General features: G+C 34.7%; 1 protein-coding gene across 29 annotated transcripts in view; it reads right to left on the reverse strand.

Annotated features, from left to right (window-relative positions):
- FER (FER tyrosine kinase) overlaps positions 1-26,780 on the reverse strand; it is a 441,906-nt gene that overhangs the window by 131,379 nt on the left and 283,747 nt on the right. For 22 of the 29 annotated variants that reach the window (XR_011425641.1, XR_011425626.1, XR_011425640.1 and 19 more), the window contains one exon: positions 25,256-25,350. Coding sequence is in view for 12 of the 29 variants with exons in the window: in XM_023617899.2 (XP_023473667.1) it covers positions 25,256-25,350 (95 nt within the window). In the remaining 17 variants the exon portion in view is untranslated. Of the gene's footprint in view, positions 1-775; positions 4,601-25,255; positions 25,351-26,780 lie in introns of those variants that run through there. The other 7 variants (XM_023617902.2, XM_070234471.1, XM_070234473.1 and 4 more) reach the window with 4 other exon arrangements.

Below are 26,780 nucleotides of genomic sequence, written 5' to 3' on the forward strand. Positions count from 1 at the left end.
GCACTGCTGATCAAGCAATGCTGAGGCGGCATCCCACATAGCAGAGCCAGAAGGACCTACAACTAGAATATACAACTATGTACTGGGGGCCTTTGCGGAGAAGAAGAAGAACAAAAAAAAGATTGGGAACAGATGTTAGCTCAGGTGCCAATCTTTTTTTTAAATAAAAAAGCTAAGCAAATACCATTTCTAAGATATTTTTAGCCAGGAAATTATCTAGAAAGTAATATTCAAAAGTTATATACTTTCGGGGGCTGGCCCCGTGGCCGAGTGGTTAAGTTCACGCGCTCTGCTGCAGGCAGCCCAGTGTTTCGTCGGTTCAAATCCTGGGCACGGACATGGCACTGCTTGTTGAGCCATGCTGAGGCGGCATCCCACATGCCACAGCTAGAAGGACCCACAACTAAAAATATACAACTATGTACTGGGGGGCTTTGGGGATAAAAAGGGAAAAAAAATCTTAAAAGAAAAGTTATATACTTTCATACTTTTGGTAATGATGTATGGATCTGCTTTATAGCCAGATATAATGTAATATTCTATGCTTGCATAAAAATAGAAAAGTGACAAGCAATGATGTTAATGTGGAATAGCTACATCTTCTTATATTAAATTTTTTCTGTCTTAACTAATCAGAATCCTTGAAATTACCCTTTGCTTTATGGAAGACCAAGGAAAGAGAAATGAGAGTTGATGAGAGATGATGGATTGAATGATTTGGGATGGGGAGCGTACAGAGGAGACACAGAAAAAGTTAGAAAACTAATCATAAAGGCAGAGTTTGATACTTAAAAATTTATTTTAGTTAAATTAGGAATACCTGGTTCAGAAAAAAGTTCAAATTGATAAATAAGACATATTAGATAGAGAGAATACTAAGAACAAGTCATCAATTCATTAATCTTGTCTCTGTTTATACTTCCAGAGACTCATGTTTTTTAAATGAAGTTCTGCATTAATATTAGTTAATATTTAGCACAGTAAATTAAAATTTACTTAAAATTTCACATCACTTAATCTACAACAGACTATATCTGAAAAATAGTTCACGTCAGTGAGTCCAATTTACACTCTACAAGAGAACACACAAATCCCAAGGTACATTTATGATTACCTACTGTTAAAAGTTGTAGAAGCACATTTTGGAATTGTTCAATATTCTAAGTTTACCACTGCCTGTGGATTATATAAAACAACTTCAAGGTCCATTCTACCCTGAATATTTTAGCTGTCTAAAAAGATGAAGTGAAACAGATTGAATCTTTCATTCAACACATTTAAATTTTTTTATTTCCTTAGTAACTTAGATATTATTCAAACAGAAAAACCCATATGGCTCATCTTTCTCAAATGGATAACACATATACCTCTACACTGTCTTGGAAATACAAGGACATTTTGAAACATCCTTGACATCAACATCTTCTTTCCTTTTGGCAAAAACTTTGTATTTTCTCTGGAATACTTCCAGAACCCATCCTAACTTGGACTCAAAAACTGCTCTTCATAGCTTAATCATTTCTCACATCAACTATTAAAATTAAACTCTTCATAAATCTATCTTCAGTACACTCAGGGGGTAGAGACAGTTCAGCCAAATTATTTTATCATCTAACTTTGTCTCACATACTCTGGTTTTCTATACATCCTGACACGTTTCAGAAATTGTTATTCTATTTGTCCCTACCCATTTCTGTCAGGTTTTGAGCTCTCTAAATATCACTTGTCCTCCAAACCACCTACTTACCTTCCACTTGTCTTCTAAGCTTGATTGTCTCTCTCTTGTTATGAATTGTTGAGTCTGAATCGTGATTTTGCATACACTGCCTTCCAAACTCTTTCCTATTCCAAAAAAGTATTTTTTTATATTTCACCTCAGAATTATATTTCCCTATCATATTTATGGACGACTTTGGATAAAATGTTTTGTCCACTGAAAGCTATCTGAAATTCTACTGTGTCTGTATATTTATTTTCTTAAAATCTAAAGGTTTTATATTCAAAACATACCAAGGAAAAACTTACTGACCTGCACATTAATAGTACTTTTCTGTTAAATTAAAATTTAATTGTTTGGTAACACTCTCATAGGAAGAGAAAGAAATGAATGCCTCAGATTAATTTTTAATTAGTTAATTAACATTTTGATTAACAATCTGAGCCAAATTAGGTAACTACTAGTGCTTTGAAAATACTGACAGTTTTCCTCGGTTGGATATTGTTTACTCCGAAGTATCTGGGTACTATAGGAATCTGCTAGCTCACTGAACTGAAAATCCAATCTATACTTAATGCTACTCCTCAGCTCAGCAGCAACTAAATTTATTTACTAAGAACTTATAATGTATTAAGAACTGTGCCAAGTTCTTTACAAATATTATTTCATTTAACTCTTGGAACATTATTATTCTCATCCCTCATTTTATAAGTAAAGAGGTTGAAGCTTAGAGAGATTCAGCAACTTGCCCAAAGTCACAAGTCTACAGAAGTAGTAGAGTACGAACTTAAACCCACATAGAGCTCCAAAGTCATAGTGGCCATGTTTACACTGGCAAAAGTCGCTCTAAAGGATACCAGCTTCTAAATAAGAGTGACAGTGCATTTTGAATTCCATTGAGCGTTTCTTTTGAGTGTTAAAGTGAATAACCAAAGAACATCACAACTGATTAGAGAGAAGCTTCAAATACTTTGGGGGTGGGTATTTTTCCCACTGGAATGAAATAAATTTGGCCTAAAGGGACTTTATATAGAGATAAGAAAAAATACTTTCTGATAACTCTTATTCAAAAAGACTTATACTTCTATTGTGATTGGGGTATGCAGTTTGCCTGGCCACTTATAAACTCATCTCTTATATGTACCTGCTCTTACACAAAATACTGAGAAGGCTTCTCAAAGCACAGGCTCACAGGGAGCCACTATATTTTCTAGAAAAATTTCCTGAGTTCAGATCTAATGCTTAATCCAGAGGTCTGAAGTTTGGGTTGGGGAATATTCATGAATCTTTCCTATAACAAATCCACTTAGATATTTGAAACAGTAAAACTTAACTCAAAATATATCTCCAGAAGAGTAAACAGAGATGTACAAAAATTTTTACAGAAGCTCTCTTTATGACAGCAGATGACTAGAAAAACAATTATCAAGTAAGGCATAAACAAATGCTATGCAACTATTAAAGAATAAGTTAAGTCTATAATAGACTGATGTAAAAAATCTCCAAGATATTTTATGAAGTAAAAAAATACAAAAAGCAGAAGAATACGTATGGTAAGTTACCACTTGTATTAATAAAAAGAAGTACATGCATATATGTTCTATTTGCACAGAAAAGCTCTGGAAGGATAAAACTAAAATTAAACAAACAAAAACAACAACAAAATCCCACAAAAAAACTGTAAGATCACCTGCCTCCAAGAAGAATTCCAAAGAGAATAGGAGGTTAGGGATGGAAAAATGGCTTTTCATTGTGTTTCCTATGCATACTTTGAAAGTAATGTTTAAAAAAAGGTCACTACACTGCCTAAAACACAGCTGCATTGGGAATAAAATAGAAAATAGGTTACCCTGGCCTATGAAGACTTTCATCTTTCCATCCCTCCTACCTTTCCAACTTTACCTTGTGCCAGCCTCTCCCAGGCTCACTATGTCTCAGTCACTCTACCCTGTTTGCTGTTATGCAAACACAAAAGCCATTCCTCCTTCACAGCTTTTGCACTTGCTGTTCACTGTGCCTTTCCCTAGCCGTTTGCAAAGGTAGGTTATTTTTATCTTTCAGGTCTTAACACAAATGTCACCTTCTCCCAGAGATGTTTCCTAAGGCTTCTAACATAAATTAGGTGCCACCTGTTACCATCTCTCTGAGCCTAACTCTTTTTATAGCAAAGTTTACAATAATAAATTTATTTGCAATTATTGTTAAACATGTCTCTCCAACTACACTGAATTCAGTGGGGGAATAGATCACAGATATCTTTTCCACCAATGTATAGGGTGTATGGAACTTAGCTGGTTCTCAGTAAGTATTTACCAAATAAAGTAATTAATCCAAACTTCACAATAATAGGTTTATAAAGGATGGAAAGTCTTAAAGAGAAACAGGTGTATTTCCTGTTTCTAAGTCACTTAATACAGAGTGATATATGTGTTTCTAACAAAAATAGTGATTTTTGGCTTATTTTTATCAAAACTGACTAGTTTAGAATATCTTTGAAAGAGTAATAAAGCTCCTTCAAATTACAGCCTCATTAGCTTAGAAATTCACTTTCAAAAGAACTGAAGACAATAAATTTAACTCTTAAAAGTAAATAACCTCGATATATTTATAAATTTTTCATATATGATTACCTATCTTTTATTTTTAAAAAGCACTTTCAGAGACGCAAAAAATTACAAAAAGACATGTATTAAGTCTTTTATCCTACTCAACAAATGACAGATGTTAACTACAGGTAAAGTTTCTTTCTTAATTTTAGTAGCTAAGATAGAAAATACAGAGATTCAACCACTTGCTGGCAGCAAATATCATCTCAGAAGATAAATTCATTTGGAAGTCATTATCAAAGATCTTCAAGGTGCTTTCAATACTACTGCAGACAGACTGACATGAAAGAGAAGGAAAAAAACACAGGAAAACAAAGTCTTAAAAACCAGGTGCTAATATGAAAATATTTAATGCATGTAATCTCTTAAGATACAAAATTATTAAAGACGTTATATACAGTCACTTTGTTAATCTCTTTCAGTTTGCTATATAAAGCCTTTCATTTTGAATGCAGCTATTGTCAAATGTGATACTGTTTTCTCAAGTTTGACAGAGATTTTAGGCAAATTTATTCTTTCTAGCAAAAGGGTACATTTTCTAGGTGTATTTATTAGGCTCTTGGTCTCAGGCACAGCTGTGTCAGGTACTGAATCATATCCTTCCTGGAATTGAAATTCACACCCATAAATAGGTACCAATGACAATCTACTTCAGTTTTACAGAGAAGGACAAATGAAGGCAAATAAAGAACAGGAAAGTTCCACATACACAAAACCTTTTTATAACGACAGTTTCTAATATTATTTTCACATTTTCAATGACAAGAGGCTACACAATGCTTAATGTAAAGTGTGACCCCTCAAGATGAATTTGTGAAGATGTTTTATGTTACATAGCATCTGAAAACCAAGAAAGGGAAAAAAAGAGTACCTAAATGAGAAGAGAGATATTAAATATGACCAGAAAACCAGTGCAGAAATGAGAAAAGAAAATAATGCATAATAAATTCTCAGACGTAAGTAATTTGGTTAGTCATAAAAATGAGCAGTTAGCAAGTATAAGATTGACTTCATTCTTAAAAGTTTATTCAAATTTCTGAAGGAAACGGAAGAGAAAGCAAAAATATATATATTCCCACCCAAAAAGACACAATAAAACACAGACTCTTAGGCCTGAGGGCCTAAAAGATATTCGGTATTTTCCATGGAATTTATCATAAATGTGAAGAAGCTCTGACTCTGATTACATTATTTACCCTTGAAAGCTGACAAGGACAGCAAGAATCTAGCATGTTCAGTTTAGGGTCACCACAAGATGACACCTGAAATTGAAATAAATCATTACTACGATCTACAAGGCTTTGCGTGATTTGAACTGCGCCCCCTCTCTAACCTCATCTCCTACTCTCTGGTACCCTCACTTCATCCACACTGCTCTTTCTGCAGCTCCATCCTCCAGATACCTACATAACTTGTTCCCTCACTTTCATCAGGCTTTTACCTGAAGTTCTATCCTACTGAGGCCTTCCCTGGCTGTTCTCTCTAAGACTTCAACCTCCACCCATGCCAATAATTGCTATCTTCTTTCCTCTATGCTTTACTTTTTCACACCATTCAACACACTACATATTTTACTTATTTATCTAACATATTTCTTTCCCTACTAGAATGTAAGCTTCATGAGAGCAGGGATTTTCGCTTTTCGTGGGGTCTTCTGGTCTGTTTTTTTCACTGTTGAGTCCCCAGAACCTGGCATACATAGTAGACATTCAGTAACTGTTGAACAAATGAATGAATAACCTAACAGAATATCCAGCCTTAAATAGTTTTTAAGTAAAATTCTATTTAAAGAATATTGGTATCTATGAGTAGAGTGATACACCTTCTCAAATATGAATGTATAAGGTTTTCATTTCTTCCATAAATTTAAGAAGAGTCCAGAGTTTGTCTGGCTATCATTTCTGAATACATAGGGTAACTTATAACTAGAAAGGGATATAACTTACAACAACAAAGGGATAAAATTTTCAAACAAAAGCAAGAAGATAGCATTACAATATCTTTGGCTAATGCTGACAAGAGGCATTTGTTTTGGGTTTCTACATAAAATATAACATGAATATGTACAATATTTCAATGGAAGTAGAAAAAAACTCAACATACTCACTTTTCAACTTTCATCATGAATAAAATAAGTATTTTTTAAGAACTTTGATTCAACTGACTTTCAGTTGTCTCTTAATCTTCAAAACATTGTGCTCCCCATTGTTTTAATTAAATAATTGTTTTCCTTATAATTCTGATAATACGAAAATCTCATACCGTCAGATTCATACATATTAGATAAGTAAGAGGGGGAAATCTATCTGTAAAAATAAGGCTTTATATGTCAATTTTTTTTTTTTTTCCTGAGGAAGATTTGCCCTGAGCTAACATCTGTGCCAATCTTCCTCTATTTTATATGTGGGTCACCACCACAGCATGGCTGCTGATGAGTGGTGAAGGTCCCTGCCCAGGAACCAAATCCAGGCTGCCAAAGCAGAGCGTGCCAAACTTAACCACTAGGCTGTGGGGCTGGCCCCCTAAAATTAGATTTTTATTTCAGTTGAATTCACTACAGTTTTAGTAGTCCTATTCATACTTCTAACATTTGCAATCAATTTAAGTAGGCTTTCAACAATAAAGCAAATTTTCTTATCATTTAAAATATTACTTTAAACTTTATCTCTGAGAATTTTAAGACTTTTCCATGTGTAATAACCAAACCTTAAAAATGATAACCTGGGGCCAGCCCCATGGCCAAGTGGTTAAGTTTGCGCACTCTGCTTCAGTGGCCCAGGGTTTTGTTGGTTCGGATCCTAGACGCAGACATGGCACCACTCATCAGACAACACTGAGGTGGCATCCAACATGCCACAACTAGAAGGACCCACAACTAAAATATACAACTATGTACCAGGGGGATTTAGGGAGAAAAAGAAGAAAAAAAAAAAAAGATTGGCAACATTATTAGCTCAGATGCCAATCTTTAAAAAAAAAAACAAAAAAAATGATAACCTAATAAAACAGCAGTAAAACTAACTAAACTAGTACTTTAAGGAACTTTAAATCCATGTGGAAGGATGCATATGTGTTCAGAACACCTACATTTTCGTTTCAATCATCAAGCAACTTCAAGTACCATAAAGTCTTTCCAAAAACGGGATCGAAGAGCAAGAATATGGTTCAGAACATGCTTTGTCCTGCTCACCAGGATGCCTCTTGGCAGGAGGTACTCAGAGGTATAAGTGCCATCAGATGCTCACAACATTAAAAAACATGAGTAATGTCACTCAAATACGTAGGATACATCTATGGTTCAAATGCACCATGAAAACTTAATGTTTGTTATAGCATATCAACCTGTGCTCAGTGATAGAAAAAAAATCCCTAAGCAATTCTTTAAAACCACTTAAGTCAAAGATGTGATACAGTAATAGTTATTACATTACAGGTTTCATTTCTTGTATTCTTCTTCTGGATGAATGTTTGTAGCCTTTAGGTCAACCTCTGAGAAAGAGTCTGCACTAATAGAAGGGAGTGGTCTCCCTGAAAAACAATAGGAAAATGCCAACACCACACATGTGGAATACCATCAGGTTATCAATTTATGTCCTGGGTAAATTAAATAAAGCTACTAACTTCAAAGGATATTACTGCTGTTAGTGTCTGGAGAAATGGCCAGTTTAAACTATTCCATCTGCATTTGTTTGGGATATTAGGTAGCAAATGAAACATTAAGGCAACCCAATGTATCATTTGGATGAGAAAGAAACAGGAACTTAAAGATGCTATCTTTTTAACATGTTGTTTTGAAAGTATTTTACCTTACATCAAAAGTATTATCTGTGATATAAAATGGCAACCAAATGTATTTATTTTGCTTTTCATTAACTGTAATATGCTTGAATTATAAAATAAAGACCAATGTCTAAGTTTAGGTATTATCAGTTAACACATAAAAGAAAAAAACCATTCTCGCAAATTGAAATTTACAACACACTAATTTATAATTACTCATTTAGACTCATACCAAATTTGTTTTTAAAAAGTATTCTATCGAAGAGAAAGACACTCTCTGTATGACTCCACTCATATGTGGAAGTTAAACATATAGACAAAGAGAACAGATTAGTGGTTACCACGGGAAAGGGGGGATGGGGGATGGGCACAAAGGGTGAAGTGGTGAACCAACAACACGACTAACAAACAGCAATGTACAACTGCAATTTCACAAGGTTGTAAACTATCATAATCTCAATAAAAAGTTTTAAAAACAACAACAAAACTATTCTATCAACATCTCCAAACACCATAAATGAACTCCACAGAATTAGGTTCTTCGTTAGTAATTTATTAGCAACATAAAAAAATTGAGCCACTGAGTTGACATCTTATACTTTTTGGTACAAAATATTAATTTAATAATTACTATGTTGTCCATTTTCTTGAACTCAAAATTTACTGCTGTGAAGTGACATTGTTATACAACTGGCAATGGGTTAAATTCATGTAAGGTAAGGTGCCAGTTTAGATTTGAGGGCTCTTTTTTGAGTGCCAGGAAGCATGTTCCTTAATCTTTTGTTGGCACAATTTACCCTTTCTACATTTATGACGAGTGAAAGAAACAAATGCCAGGTCAGTATCCAGAGCCAAAACACTGGGAGTTTGTTATCAAAGGAGCAGAAACTGTCATTTCTAGTGACTACCATAATAACCTCTAAAGCTATAATGTCACATAACTGAAACTGATAAAACCACATAAAAATATACCATGTAATTATGAATTGGAGGGGTAAAATGTTTATTTTTAAAAAGAATTTAACATGCCAGCAAACATTAGTGAAGTTACCTACAGAAATCACAAGTGGAAATGAATAATTAAAAGAAAGGAAATTTGACAATGGAAAGATTTCTACTGAAAAGTTAGAGACTATGAGAAAAATATTATTAATCAAGTCATTTCTAAGTGAAAATAGCTAAACAATATAAACTACATGAGCTCAATTTCTTTCGTCTTTTTAAACATGCTATTGAGGTGAGATATAGTTTGATGATGTCTAAAATCTGGTAAAAATTCTTCAATAATTGTAAAAGTTCCAAAGGCATAAGTCATTTTAAAAATTAAGATAAGGCTGAGGATTGCCAAGGGGCATGCATCTGTGTGAGCTAAGGAATGTATCAATTAGTTTCAGGAAATTCAGAGCTCAAAGAGAACATCCAGGTCAGAAAGAAGGGGTTAGTTAGAAATCTCTAGTGAAAGAAAGAGTGGAGGCTGACATTTTGTAAGTCTTGCTAAAATTAATCACCTCTATCCAGAATCTGCACAGACATTGCTGTCCTTGGAGGTTAAGGTGCTTAGTCTCCTATTCATCAGGGTACCTTGTGACAGCCCTAAGTTAACCACATATATGAAAACAAATGACAGCTGCCTGGATCATATATACTCCTTTAAGTCATAGTTTGTCTTTAAAAAAAAAAAAAGTCCCCTCATCATTTCCTTCATTTGAATTTCTAAGTAATAAACAACTTGTCTGCAAAACAAAATGGGGTCATATTTCAACATATTAGAGTTTGGTTTTGTTTTTAGTATTTCCTCGTGCCACTTAGAATAGCCTTTTGTTTGACTTACTTATCCAGCAACCCATAAGCAAGAAAGTATATAAATAAAGTATTTGTAATTCAAGAGATGATTCAAATAAAGGCAGGATCATCTTGTAGTGTTCACTCTAAACTTGAATTCTCAAATGCTTATAATCTCTTCAAACATTACTCTGGTTAAAATATATGTCAGATTTATGATTCCAAAGAGCTCAGTTATCTGACAAGAACAGAAGCATATTAAATTTTGCATAATACATTTTTGAAATGGCTTGCACATTGGACACTAAGCAGTTATTAAATCTTGCTTTTAACCTACCAGTTTTCTAAATCTTCCCTCCACAGCTTGATTCCCAGGAGAGAAAAACGTAACTCAAACAAAAATTTTCCCTGTTTACGGCAACAAGCTATTTACTTATCTGTGCACAAGGCTGAGAAATTATGGAATGGAGATTCAAGTATTTGCCCATAGGGTATCTTACACAGACATTTTTCTTGAATTTTCATTTGTATTTTCAATTCATAAGAGGATTATATATTTTGACCCACTTATAAATTGAACGACATAAAAGAAAAACAGAAAGAGCACTATTTTCCCACTTTCTATTTAACTGACGTTGACAAGTTAGTTTGAGCTCTCTGAACCTCACTTAGCTTATTTGCAAATGGGGATAACAATACTGCCTGGTAGAACAAATGACATAATGTTAATTAAAGTATGTTGACAACTGTAAAATATTATGTAAATGTAAAATATTATATATTATGTTACTTTTAAGAGAATTAAAATTAGCTGATTATTTCCCCATCATGCCTTTTATAAAAAGGGGAAAGGACAGAAACATACTTCTGAAGTAGTCTATTTGTTATAAGAGGTTTCAAATTTAAGAAAAATTTTCCTAACAACTAGAAATTATAGGTTAGAGCTAAACTTTAGAGGTCATTTAATCCAGCCATTTCAGTTTTACATATACGGAAAGAAAGACTCATGAAGGATAAATAGTACAACATATAAACAAAACAGTCACAAACGGGGGTGGAAAGGGAAGAACTAAATGCAAACTTTACGTCTCTCAATTTGTTCTGTCATTCTTGGCGAGAGAAATCTAGGGTTAGGATTAGAGGCCGGGGCAGGGGCAGGGGCGGGATCAGAGGTTGGGTTAAAGTTGTGGCTGGATTATAGCAGTCATTTTAGCAAGTCAATTTTTTCTGAGCCAGCTATAATAAAAATTATGATGAGAACACATAAGAGGGTTATTATGATGAACATAAGAACACACATCATGGCTATCATGTGCATATGTGTGTTTGGTATACACCACACAATCACAGTACATTAGCTCTTACAGCAACCCTATTATTCTTACTTTACAGGTGAGGGAACTAAAGCAGAGAAGGGTTAAGTAGGTTGAGCAAGGTCCCACAACTTCAAAGTGGCTGAGCCAAGCTTTCAGCCAAGACTGCCTAGCTCCTGGGCTTTTTTTTTTCAGAGCTGTATTGAAGTTCAGTTTATATACACAAAACTCACCCATCTTAATGTACAATTCAATGAGTTTTGATAAATTTACAGAGGTATGCCACCATCACCACAATCCAGTTTAGAAGATTTTCAACACTCCAAAAAGATCCCTCACGCCCGTACATAGTTAATCCCCATCTAACCCCCAGCCCCAGGAAACCACAAATCTTCCTTCTTTAGCTATAGATGTCTTCTGTGGGCATTTCATAGACATGGAATCATACAACATGAAGTCTTTACCTCAGACTTGTTTAATCAGCATAAAAGTTTTTGAGGTTCATCTGTATTGTAGCATGTATTCGTAGCTCATTTCTCTTTTTTATTTGATAGTGTCTATTGTATGAATATATTGCTTTGTTTATCCACTCATCAGTTGATAGATATTGGGTTTTTTTCTACTTTTTTAGCTATCATAAATAATACTGCTATAAGCTTTCACATACAGTCTTTGCATGGACATATGTTTTCAGTTCTCCCGGGTAGATACCCAGGATTGGAACTGTTACTTTATATGGAAAATTTACAGATAACTTGAAGAAACTGTGAAACTTGTTTCCAAAGTGGCTGTATCATTTTATATTCCACCAGCAATGTATGTAGGCTCTTGTTTTTCCACATCCTTACCAACACTTATTAGAGCTCAAGATCTCCACCACCACCCTCTATAGGCTTTTCAGTGATCATGCACATATGTCACTGAATGTTGGAATCAGAAAGAGGGAGGAGCTAAGGGAATGGAAAAGTGAGGAAGACAGATCTTACATTTGTTCAAAGACAACCAAATCTATTTCATTTCTCTTCTGTTTGTTTGTTTGTTCTTTGCTGAGGAAGATTAGCCCTGAGCTAACATCTGGGCCAACTGTCCTCTACTTTTCTATGTGGGTTGCCACCACAGCATGGCTGACAAGTGGTCTATGCCCATGCCTGGGATCCAAACCTGTAAACCAGGGCTGCCAAAGGGGAGTGTGCTGAACTTAACCTCTACGCCATGGGGCTGGCCCCCTCTCTTCAGTTTTTTCTTTAAAAAAATTTTTAATACTTCTTGAGAGTTTTGGTTCACAGAAAAACTGAGAGAAAGGTACAGAGATTTTCTATATAACCCCTGCCCAAAACAACACAGCCTGCCCCATTATCAAGATCCCCTGCTAGAATGGTACATTTCTTACAAGTGATGAACCTACATTGACACATCATTATCATCCAAAGTCCACAGTTTACATTAGGCTTCACTCTTGGTGTTATATATTCTATAGGTTCAAACAAATGTAAAGTGACATGTATCTACTATGATATCATATATGCCAGTTTCACCATCCTAAAAATCCTCTGTGCTCTGCCTACCCCATCCCTCCCTCTTCCATAATCCCTGGCAACCAATGAACTTTTAACTGTCTTCATAGTTTTCCCTTTTCCAGAATGCCATATAGTCAGAATCACATAGTATGTAGACTTTTCAAATTGTCTTCTTTCACTTAGTAACGCAAATTTAAGTTTCCTCTATGACTTTTCATGGCTTGATAACTTATTTCTTTTGAGCACTGAATAATATTCCATTGTTTGGATATAAAACAGTTTGTTTATGTACTCATCTTGTACAGAACATCTTGGTTACTTTCCAGTGTTGATACTATGAATGCAGTTCCTATAAACATCCGTGTGCAGGTTTTTATGTGGACTTAAGTTTTCAACTCCTGTGGGTAAATACTAAAGAGAGTACTTGAGATGATTATACTGTTTTAAAAAATTTTATTAATATGATGAATTACATTGATTCTTGAAGGTTAAACTAGCTTGCAGTCCTAAGATAAACTCCACTTGATCATGATATATTTTTCTATATTGCATTTGTTTTGTTAAAATTGTGCTTATAATTTTTATATCATGAGATCTAGTCTGTAGTTTTCTTTTCCTGTAATGTTTTTGTCTAGTTTTAGAATCAGGTAATGATCGTCTCAAATAATAAGTTAGGACACAGTCTTTCAATTTTCTGAATGGCTTTGTAAAGAATTGGTATATTTTCTTCTTAAAAGTTTGGTATAATTCACCTCAACTGAAGCCACCTGGGCCTGAAGTTTTCTTTGAAGGATAGTTTTTTAATGATAATTCTTTAAAAGATATGAAACTACGAAGGTTGAGTGAGCTTTGGCAGTTTGTGTCTTTCAGGAAATTTGTCAGTTTTCTAAGTTCATGAATTTATTTGCATAAATTGTTCAAACTATTCCCTTAATATCCTTTTAATATCTGTAGACTCTGTAATGATGTCACCTCTCTCATTCTTGATATTGGCATTGATATTGGTAATTTGTGTCCATCTTTTTTCTGATCAGTCTGTGTAGAGGTTTATCAATTATATTGATCTCAAAGAACTAGCTTTTAGTTTCACTGGTTTTCCGTTTTAAATTTTTTCCATTCTATTGATTTCTACTACTATCTACATTTTTTCTTTCTTCTACAAATTTCGGGTTAATTTGCACTTTTCTTCTAACTTTTCAAGGTAGAAGCTGAGGTCATTACTTTGAGTCCCTTCTTCTTTTCTAATATAGACATTTAGTGCTATAATTGTCTCCCTAAGTTCTGCTTTATGGGCATCAGATAAATACTGAGATGTGTTTTAATTTTCACTCGGTTCAAAATACTTTGATTTATCCTCTGACCCACTGGTTATTCATACTTGGATTTTTCAGTTTCCTAATATTTAGAGATTTTTCAGAGAACTTCCTGTCCATGAGCTCTACTTTATTTTCATCATGTTTACAGAACTTAAATTCTTATAAATTTATTGAGACTTTTTTTATGCTCAGAATATAGTCTATCTTGGTAAATATTGTCTGTGTACTTTAAAAGAATGTGTATTCTGGTGATGTTGCATGGAGTGTCCTATAAATGTCAGTAGGTCAAGCTGACTCACAGTATTATTCAAATCTATAACTTATGTAGCGAATATATTTTTTAAAAATCACTTACAGCAACATCACAAAAAATGAAATACTCAGTGGTATGTGTGATAAAAGATGGAAAGTCCTGTACACTAAACTCTACACAACCTTGCTGAGAGAAATCAAAGACCTATTTTACTAGAGATACCATGTCTATGGGTCAGAAGAATCAATATTGTTAAGAAGCCTATTCACCCCAAAATGGACCTACAGATTCAATGTAATCCTAATCTAAATCCCAATGAACTTTTATAGAAACTGAAAAACTGATACTAAAATTAATATGGAAATGCAAAGGACCTCTAGCAGACAAAACAATTTTGGAAAAAAAAAGCTAAATGACTAATATCACCTGATTTCAAGATTTATTATAAAACTACAGTCATCAAGACTGTGTGATATTGACATAAAGACAAAAGGATAGACAGACAAGTATTAACAGAGTCCAGAAATAGATCTACACATATATATTAAAGCTGAAGGTTAAAAAGTCACAAGAGAAAAGGCAGTCATTTAAACAAGCAGTGCTGGAACAACTGGATTATCCTTATGCCAAAAATATGAACTTCAAACCATTCCTCACAATATACACAAAAATTAACTTGAAATGGATTCTAGATTCAAACGTAAATTCTAAAACTATAAAACTTGTAGAAGTAAACACAGGAGAAAGCCTTTGTGACCTTGGGTTTAACAAGATTCCTTAGATACACCATCAACAACCTGATCTATAAAAGGAAAAACTGACAGTTTAAACTTCATCAAAATTAAAAACTTCTCCTCTTCAAAAGACACCACAAGAGAATAAGAAGACAAGTCACAGACTGAGGGAAAATATCTGAAAATCACATATCTGATAAAGAACTTGTATCCAGAATACGTAAAGAACTAATAAGACTCAATTATAAGAAAGCAACCAATACAAGTTAAAAAATGGGCAAATAATTTGAACAGATACTTCACCAAAGAAGATATATGAATGGCAAATTAGTACATGAAAAGATGCTCAACATCATATGTCAGTCAGGAAAGGCAAATTAAAACCGCAAAAAGGCATGTCTACATAAATATTAGAATGGCTCAAGATTGACCAGCCCAAGAGCTGATGAGAATGTGGAAGAACTGGAACTCTCATCAACTGATGATGGGAATGTAAACTAGTATAATCACTTAAGAAAGCAATTTATCAGTTTTGAAAAATTTAAATATGCACATTCCATATGGCCCATTCATTCCACTCCTAGGTATTTTCCCTAGGAAAATGAAAGCACATGTCCATACAAAGACTCGTACATGCATGTTCACAGCAACTTCACTTTTAGTAGCCCCAAAAGAAAAACACTCCAGGGGCTGGCTGAGTGGCGTAATGGTTAAGTTTCCATGCTCTGCTTCGGTGGCCTGGGGTTCACTGGTTCGGATCCTGGGCACGGATCTACACACTGTTCATTAAGCCATGCTGGGGCTGTATCCCACATAGAAGAACTAGAGCAACCTATAACTAGGATATACAACTATGTACTGGGGCTTTGGGGAGAAAAAAGAAAAAAAAGAGGAAGATTGACAACAGATGTTAGCTCAGGGCCAATCTTCCTTACCAAAAAAAATTAAAAAATAAAAAGAATCGAAAAGTCTATCAACTGTTGGGTGGATAAACTGTGGTATATTCATATGATGTAATTCTACTCAGCAATAAAAAGGAATGAACTATCAATATACATTATGACATGAATGAATCTCACAATAATTATACTGAATGAAACAAAACAGACAAAAAAAACCAGTCTGTATGATTCCATTTATATAAAATTCTAAGAAATACAAACTAATACATAGCGACAGAAAGCAGACAGTGGTTGACTGGGATGGCACAGAGAATGGTAGGAGGAAGGGACTAAAAAGAGGCATAAAAAATCTGGAGATGACAGACCAGGTGGTCATCACCTTATTGTGGTTATGGTTTCACAGGTGTATACATGTGGTGATGGTTTCACAGGTGTATACATATGTTAACAGACAATAAAGTATATGTATATAAAGTGTATATCAATTATATATCAATAAAGCTATTTTCATAAAGAGAAAGAATAACAATTATGGTTATTAAAAATTAGATATTTGCCAGGCATTTTCTCAAAAATGAATGAAGGAAGCTCGACAACTGAAGAAAAAAAACAGTGACAGCTTTCATTGCCGGTGATAAAATCCAAGCTTTCAAATGAAACTTAAAATTTTGGAAAACACATACTTGCCACCATGAACTTGATAACTTCCCATTACTTTTCTGACAAGACTAGTGGTGACATTAATGAATGCAATCTGTTGATATTGTATAATAAGTTGTGTGACTATTTGGAAGATCTGCATAACTTGGTCACTGGCTATGTTCCAAATGATGAAGCATGATGTTACAAAATCACGCATGGACAAAAGATGGATCCAAACTGCAAGATCAAGCAAAGGACTTAGTCTAATAATACAGAAATTTCATCAATGCAGTTTCAGATTCCACACTGCAATTCACCTTTAAGAAAATTTAGCAAAATCTAGATGAGAGAGGTGGAGCAAAATGATGGGGTGAGCTGACCTGGGATTCTCTCCCCTCCAAAGTACAACAAAGGACTGAAAAAAACCCCTGAATTTCAGCTAATGAACCCAATGCCAGGACTCAGAGACCTATAGTATCAAAAGACAGAGGACGGAGCCCCTGCTGCCTGCCTCAGAGGAGCTGGAACACTGTAGGAGAGAACCTTGCTCCCTCCCCTAGAAACTGGGATCGCTGCACGGGTCCAGGAAGGAGTGGGGGAGGGGCCGCGCGACTGGGGTATTGTCTAGGACTCCCACCGCCAGTATAGTGGAAACCCGCTGATGGGGGAAAGCTTCTGTGCATGGGGACCCCATAAACCTAGGGCCCTGGGAGACCAGAGAACAGAAATGATCGAATCCAGATCGGTGGGCGAGAGAAACCGTCCCTCCCCGCCCCGGCAAACTGCACTGGGCGCTGCCATCTTGCCCGAAGGCAGAGAGCTCAGAATGCCTGGCACTCGACCCCCATCTAGTAGTGACAGGCTGTAACTGCAACCGAATTCTACCACCATGCAAAAAAACCGCTCCTCTACCATCCAGAAATTTATAAAAGCCCCAGATCAGAAGGAAAACAATAAAAACACAGAATTAAGTCCTGAGGACTTGGAAATAGGTAAACTAAGTGAAAATGAGTTCAGAGCAGCTATAATAAAAAAACTCAATGAGGTAGAGAGAAAGATAGAGAAACAAGCCGAGTTCTGAAGTTACTTCACAAAAGGATTGAAATTATAAAGAAGAATCAAACAGAATTACTAGAGATGAAAAACACAATGGACCAGATAAAACAGAATACAGATTCCCTGAATGCCTGGGTAGACTCCACAGAAGAGCAAATTAGCATAATCAAAGATAGACAGGCTGAATGGCTCCAGAGAGAGGAAGAAAGAGAACTAAGGATTAAAAGGAATGAGGAAAGTATTAGAGAGATAGCAGATTCAATGAGGAGAAAGAATTTAAGGATCATAGGAATTCCCGAGAATGTGGAAAAGGAAAATGGAGCAGAAAGTGTGCTTAATGAAATTATAGAAGAGAACTTCCCAAATCTAGGGATTGAGGGAGAAATGTGTGTAGAGGAAGCTTTCAGATCTCCTAGATTTGTCAAGGTAAAAAGACCTACTGCAAGGCATATAGTAGTACAAAAGGCAAAAATGAATGACAAAGAAAGAATACTCAGGGCAGCAAGACAGAAGAGAATAACCTACAAAGGAGCTCCTATCAGACTTTCAGTGGATTTCTCTACAGAAACCTAACAAGCTAGGAGAGGATGGAGTGACATATTCAAAACTTTAAAAGATAAAAATCTTCAGCCAAGAATACTCTATCCAGCAAGAATATCCTTCAGATATGAGGGAGAAATTAAATCTTTTCCAGACAAACAAAAGTTAAGGGAATTTGTAACCAAAAGTCCTCCACTACAAGAAATCCTCAAGAAGGCTCTCATACCTGAAAAAAGAAAAAAGGGAGAAAGGGGTCACAAATCACAGAGTAGGGAGACAGATAAATAGAACCAGAACAGGATAGCAAATATTCAACTATAGCATTAGGATAAAGGTAAGGAAACTACCAAAGCAAAGACGATCTTATCACTCTAACTACAAACTCATAACACAAGTTGGAATAAGAAATGAAAATAATAATTTAGGAGGGGAAGAGCAAAGGGACTAAATTAGTTTAGGCCAAGTAAGTAAGAGACCACGAGAGAATACACTATATTATACACGAGATTCTAAAACCTCAGGGTAGACACTAAACTAAAAAACAGAACAGAGCCACAAAACATAAATTAGGAAAAATCTAAGAAACCCAGCATAAGAAATTGCAGTATCAAATGGGTAGGATAAAGCACACAGGAAGAGAAAAGCAGGAAAGCCAGATAATGAGAAACAGATTGACAGCTTTAAGTCCACATGCATCAATAATCACTCTCAATGTAAACGGACTGAACTCTCCAATAAAAAGACACAGAGTGGCAAAATGGATTAAAGTACAAGATCCAACAATTTGTTGCCTCCAGGAAACACACCTCAGCTCCAAGGACAAACACAGGCTCAGAGTGAAGGAGTGGAGGACAATACTTCAAGCTAATAGCAAAGGAAGAAAAAGCAGGTGTTGCAATTCTTATATCAGACAAAGTGGATTTCAAAATAAGACAGGTAAAGAGAGACACAGAGGGACAATATATAATGATCAAAGGGACACTTCATCAAGAAGAAATAACGCTTATAAATATCTATGCACCCAACATAGGAGCACCAAGGTTCATAAAGCAACTATTAACAGACCTAAAGGAAGATGTTAAAAACAACACAATAATAGTAGGAGACCTCAACATCCCACTCACATCAATGGACAGATCATCCAGACAGAAAGTCAACAAAGAAATAGTGGAGCTAAACGAAAAACTAAAATAATTGGACTTAATAGACATATATAGTTCACTTCATCCTAAAAAAGCAGAATACACATTCTTCTCAAGTGCACATGGAACATTCTCAAGGATAGACCATATGTTGGGAAACAAGGAAAGCCTCTACAAATTTAAAAAAATTGAAATAATAACAAGCATCTTCTCTGATCTTAATGCTATAAGGCTAGAAATTAATTACAAGAAAAAAGCTGAGAAAGGCACAAAGATATGGAGACTAAACAATACACTACTGAACAAGCAATGGATCATTGAAGAAATTAAGAAGAAATCAAAAAATACCTGGAAACAAATGAAAATGATAACATGCCATACCAACTCATATGGGATACAGCAAAAGCTGTATTAAGAGGAAAATCCATCTCAATAGAGGCACATCTTAACAAACAAGAAAAATCCCAAATAAGCAATCTTAAACTACACCTAACTGAACTAGAGAAAGAAGAACAAATAAAGCCCAAAGTCAGCAGAAGAAGAGAAATAATAAAAATCAGAGCAGAAATAAATACTATTGAAACGAAAAAGGCGGTAGAAAGGATCAACGAAACAAAGAGCTGGTTCTTTGAGAAGATAAACAAAATTGACAACCCCCTAGCCAGACTTACAAACAAAAAAAAGGGCGAAAGCTCAAATAAACAAAATCAGAAATGAAAGAGGAGAAATAACAACAGACTCTGCAGAAATACAACAGATTATAAGAGAATACTATGAAAAACTCTATGCTAACAGAATGGATAATCTAGAGGAAATGGATAAATTCTTGGACTCCTACAATCTCCCAAAGCTCACTCAAAAAGAAGCAGACAATTTGAACAGACCAATCACAAGGAAAGAGATTGAAACAGCAATCAAAAACATCCCAAAGAATAAAACCCCAGGACCAGATGGCTTCCCGGGAAATTCTACCAAACTTTCAGAGAGGATTTAATACCTATCCTTTTTCAAGCTATTCCAAAAAATTAGGGAGAATGGAACACTTCCTAACACATTCTATGAGGCCAACATCACGCTGATACCAAAACCTGACAAGGACACAACGAAAAAAGAGAACTACAGGCCAATATCACTGATGAACATAGATGCAAAAATTCTAAACAAAATTTTGGCAACCAGAATTCAGCACCTCATCAAAAGGAGCATACATCATGATCAAGTGGGATTCATACCAGGGACACAGGGATGGTTCAACATCCGCAAATCAATCAATGTGATACACCACATCAACAAACTGAGGAATAAAAACCAAATGATCATCTCAATAGATGCAGAGAAAGCATTTGACAAGATCCAACAGCCATTTATGATAAAAACTCTGAACAAAATGGGCATAGAAGGGAACTACCTCAACATAATAAAGGCCACATATGACAAACCCACAGCCAGTATCATACTCAATGAGCAAAAACTGAGCGCCATCCCCCTGAAAACAGGAACGAGACAAGGATACCCTCTATCACCACTATTATTTAACATGGTACTGGAGGTCCTGGCCAGAGCAATCAGGCAAGAAAAAGGAATAAAAGGTATCCAAATAGGGAGGGAAGAAGTGAAACTCTCGCTGTTTGCAGACGACATGATCTTATATATAGAAAACCCCAAAGAATCCATTGGAAAGCTCTTAGAATTAATCAACAACTACAGCAAAGTTGCAGGGTATAAAATCAATTTGCATAAATCAGTAGCATTTCTATATTCTAATAACGAAATAGAAAAAGAACTCAAGAACACAATACCATTCACAATCGGAACAAAAAGAATAAAATACCTTGGGGTAAATTTAACTAAGGAAGTGAAGGACCTATATAATGAAAATTACAAGGCCTTTCTGAGAGAACTGGATGACGACATAAGGAGATGGAAAGACATTCCATGTACATGGATTGGAAGAATAAACATAGTTAAAATGTCCATTGTACCTAAAGCAATCTACAGATTCAATGCTATCCCAATCAGATCCCAATGCCATTCTTTACAGAATTAGAACAAAGAATCCTAAAATTTATATGGGGCAACAAAAGACCCCCAATTGCTAAAGCAATCCTGAGAAAAAAGAACAAAACAGGAGACATCACAATCCCTGACTTCAAAACTTACTACAAAGCTACCGTAATCAAAACAGCATGGTACTGGTACAAAGACAGGTGCACAGATCAATGGAACAGAATTGAAAGCCCAGAAATAAAACTACACATCTATGGACAGCTTATCTTCGACAAAGGAGCTGAGAGCACACAATGGAGAAAAGAAACTCTTTTCAACAAATGGTGCTGGGAAAACTGGAAAGCCATATGTAAAAGAATGAAAATTGACATTCTTTTTCACCATTCAGCAAAATAAACTCAAAATGGATCAAAGACCTAAAGGTGAGACCCGAAACCATAAATCTTCTAGAAGAAAACATAGGCAGTACACTCTTTGACATCAGTATTAAAAGGACCTTTTCGGACACCATGTCTTCTCAGAGAAGGGAAACAACAGAAAGAATAAACAAATGGGACTTCATCAGACTAAAGAGCTTCTTCAAGGCAAATGAAAACAGGATTGAAACAAAAAAACAACCCACTAACTGGGAAAAAATATTTGCAAGTCATATATCTGACAAAGGCTTAATATCCATAATATATAAAGAACTCTCACAACTCAACAACAAAAAACAAACAACCTGATCAAAAAATGGGCTGGAGACATGAACAGACATTTCTCCAAAGAAGATATACGGATGGCCAATAGGCACATGAAAAGATGCTCATCATCGCTGATCATCAGGGAAATGCAAATCAAAACTACACTAAGATATCACCTTACACCCATTAGAATGACAAAAATATCTAAATCTAATTGTAACAATTGTTGGAGAGGTTGTGGAGAGAATGGAACCCTCATACACTGCTGGTGGGAATGTAAACTGGTGCAGCCACTATGGAAAACAGTATAGAGATTCCTCAAAAAATTAAAAATAGAACTACCATATGATCCAGCCATTCCACTACTGGGTATCTATCCAAAGAGGTTGAAGTCAGCAATTCCAAAAGTCCTATGCACCCCAATGTTCATTGCAGCATTATTTACAATAGCCAAGACATGGAAGCAACCTAAGTGCCCATCAACAGATGAATGGATAAAGAAGTTGTGGTATATATATACAATGGAATACTACTCAGCTGCAAAACAGAACAAAATCATCCCATTTGCAACAACATGGATGGGCCTTGAGGGAATTATGTTAAGTGAAATAAGCCAGTTAGAGAAGGATAATCTCTGTATGACTCCATTCATATGAGGAATTGAAAAATGTGGACAAAGAGAACAGATTAGTGGCTACCAGGGGAAAGGTGGGGTGGGGGGTGGGCACAAAGGGTGAAGTGGTGCACCTACAACACGAATGACAAACATTAATGTACAACTGAAATCACACAAGATTGTAACCTATCATTAACTCAATAAAAAAAAAAAAGAAAATTTAGCAAAATCTACTGTGTAGGTAGAACTTGAAGATGGCTTCCCAAAGATGTCCCGCCCTACCCTGTGGAACATGTGAATGTGATTAGCTATCACTCCCTAATTATGTTGTCATAGGGCACAGTCCACCTTACCATAGGGAGATTATCCAGGTGAGCCTGATCGAATTACACGAGACCTTTCAAGAAACTGGAGTATTCTCCAGCTGGTAACAGAAGAGGACATTAGAGAAATTCAAAACACTGAAGGATGTGGCATGCTGGGTATGAAGATGGAGGGAGCCACGGGTAAAAGAAGGTAGGAAACCTTTAGGAGCTGAGAGATGACCCCAGCAAGCAAGGTAACCTTAGCCCAGCGGCAAGGAAAAGTGTTCTGCTACCAGCCTGAAGGAGCATGGCAGTGGATTCTCCTCTAGTGCCTCCAGATAGGAGCTTAGCCTGTCATTCTGATTTTTGGCTTTTTAAGACCCAGAGCAGAGAATCCAGTCAAGCCTGCCTGCACTTCTAACCTACAGAGCTGTGAGGTAATAAATGGGTGTTGTTTAAAACTGCTAAGTTGTGATCCTTTGTTATGCAGCAACAGAAAGCTAAAACATTTACCATAAGCCAAAATGCACATAAACTCAGATCCAACAATACCACTGCTGAAAACTGACCCTACAGATACACTTCAAAATGATTCTTATGATATGAGTCCAAAGATATTCACTAGCAGTTTGTAAAAAGAGAAAGAATAAAAATGGAAAGAGCCGAAGTATCCATAAGTAGATAAACTGTATAAATCCATAAACTGTATAACTTTATAGCCATTACAAGGAAAAGGTAGAACTATATTGATGAATATGAAACAAGGAAACTGTAAGTTACATTAATAAGAGAAAAAAATCTGAAACAGTGTTATGATATTTTTTATAATTAAATTTAAAGGATCAACATAAAATCAAGGTATCTGCATTAAACATTTTTCCAGAAAAAAACCCAAAAAAATAAAAAGCAATTAGCTTTGGGATAGGATTAGATTGAGTGTGAGGTTTTCATTTTTAATTTTATTTATACCTTTCGTTACATTTTGAATTTTCTAATGAAGTTTATTATTCTTATTAATTTAAAAAATAATCAATAGATGTTACTTGTCAGTGTCCAGATAAACACTTTGCTGGTTCTCCTGCAAAGTTATCTTCTTTTGTGTTATTCAACTTGGACCTGCCATCTGGAATTTGTCATCTGTGCTCCTTTCCTCATCCATGGTAAGACCAAAATCACTTTTCTTCAAGTCTGCCCTACTCCTTAAACGTAAGTTTCTTGGTGACAACCCTTATTAACTGTGCTTCATTTGCATTTATGTGAATGTTTATATGTATTTATAATATTTAAGTATCCTATTTTAATTAAAATTATAGGCTATTCAATTGCTTTTAAAGTTTTAGACTGTATCTATAATTTTTTCATAAGTATATTGAAAGCTACTTTAAGATATAGATCATAAATAGCATAAATCATCCAAACATACAGTGTACCTAACACAGACAATGCCATCTTGATGCGGATGATCATGATCTAGGAATCCTGAAGTAATATGGTAATATCAAGAAATATTCCAATAGCAAGCAAACCAGTATGATAAAATGGGACCAATTATCCTTCAATAATGGAAGAATTATGTGGACAGTATTTAATGGGTAATCTACAATATCAGGTTTACTCAATGTATATTAAAGTTAGAAATATTTTTCATATCCCTTTAAATTTCTTCTTTTAAAATGAGTAAATAGTTGTTAAAGGTAACACAGCAAATAATTTTCAGTTATTAAATATTGTATTTGTAAATATTATCTCTGATTTTCTACAAAAGATGGATGCATAGTGAAAATAACTTAAAAATATACCGTTATCAGTTAGAGGTTATCCTTGTTTGTTGGCAAAAGTTGTTAACCAAAAGATCTGGAGTTTTTGAAAGTCACAATAAAGAAATACAAGGATCACTTCCTTTGTCCATACATAAAAGAGGTTCATAATTTGTAGGTAACCCAAATCACCATAGGATTATTATATACAACCAAACGAGAGGATGTGTGGTAACCAATGAACTAAATATAAGATAGTATGATCACTGTTAAGAAGTCAAACTAAGTAGACTTTTTCTAAACAGCTTTTCTCACATAAGCATTATATATAAATAAATTCCATGTGTAACTGCACTGCAATAATGTATCTTCTCTTAAAAAAAAAGGTTGGCTGACATTTTCTAGAAAATAGTGAAGTGTTATAGACTATAAAAATACTGAGTATGTGTACAAGCTCTTTGTCATCAGGAAAATGTTAAACGAAATCCTTGGAAACTTTGCAAGGAGAAATCAAAGAGACTGAAGATATAAAAGTAATAAAATATGACATTAAAATGTCATTGAGGAAACCTCTAAAATCATATTACCTGGAACCAGTTCCATAATGATGTAGATAGGCTGTCTTTGTGTGCAAACTCCTATAAGTTTGACAATATTGGGATGATCATATTGCTTGAGAATTCTGGATGAGAGAAAAGTATAATAGTTATGATTTAAATACTAAAGCATTAGTTTATGGTCATGAATAGTGTGCACAAGTAGAATACACTTTAATCAACATAATTCAATTTTTAAAACTTCAGTATGAACCCAAATTATGATAAATGGGATATATACAATTTTGATAAATATTGGCAAAATACAGGGACAAATGAGTCAATTCTCCTTAATTCAGTTAAATATTTTAAAAATTATTATCCACTTGGAATGACTAACAACCATGCTAAATAGGAAAAACTTACTTAGTCTAAAACATGTAGAACTCCCCTTCAGAGTATCTGGCTTTAGGTACCACCACAAAGCATAGCTGAAAAGAACTAGTTGACCCAAAACTCTAGGCTGCTAGGGTAGCATCTTTTTGTTTTGTTTTATTTTATGCACATACTTGATTTAAAATACATAAAAATAGAACTCAATTCATACTGGTAAATTCTCTAGAGTGATCACTTCATTAGATTTCTTAATAAATACTTTTTTGATGATCATGATCAATTTCAAGGTAGTAAAAACTCAAAAGTTTTGAGAAAGCTGGCAACAGGTTTAAGAACAATTGAGTAACAGTTTCAATATAGACTTAAGCTGAAGCAGAGAAGATTTAGTTTGGATAAAGGCAAAATTTTATCAGAGGGCTATAAAACTGGCATAGACTCATCCATAGGACTCCAAGCACAAGTTAAAAAAAGATTAGATTCTCTCAGAGGCCTGTCTATCATGATGATTTCTAGTACCAAATTTTATTCCATATTATCCTATTGACATAGTTATAAATTCACTCATATTTGAAAAATGCAGTTTTCTTTCCTGAGAGACTGAAAAAATAACTATATGGAGAAAGATAAAACAGTTTACATGTTTCGTACATGCACAACTAAAGCAGAGATAGCTTTAAGAAAAATGTTTTAGAGTGAAAATACATAATGACTCATAAATGAAAAGGTAAAACTGGGAAGAATTCTAGAGATAAGGGAAATATTCTGTCAATAACTTTGAGCTTCCAACTTCTACAAAAAACTAAAACTAAAGTTTTAGAACGTTTAACTTTAATCCAAAATGTCATTTCTTAGGCTGGAAACTGCCTAGTAAAGAAATTCCACAAAATAGCCAGCATGAACTCAAATAGTACTGAATATCTAAATATATAGCTCTATTGTCTATTAAAGGACACTAGGGAGTTTGCATGGATATAGTTTTCATTTTTAACATTAAACTTGGTAACCTCACTTTAGAAGAGGAAATTAAACGATTTGCAATAAAATAATCACAAGTTAGAAAGCAAGAAAATTAAATATTTTTTAAAATTTTAGATACAACCTTGTACCTTAAGAATACCTATGAATAACTATAAAATAATAAGCCTATAAATTTCAATTGTGATAGCATGCCTTTAAATTT

The sequence above is a fragment of the Equus caballus genome, chromosome 14 (genome assembly GCF_041296265.1).
Source record: "Equus caballus isolate H_3958 breed thoroughbred chromosome 14, TB-T2T, whole genome shotgun sequence".
NCBI lineage: Eukaryota > Metazoa > Chordata > Mammalia > Perissodactyla > Equidae > Equus > Equus caballus.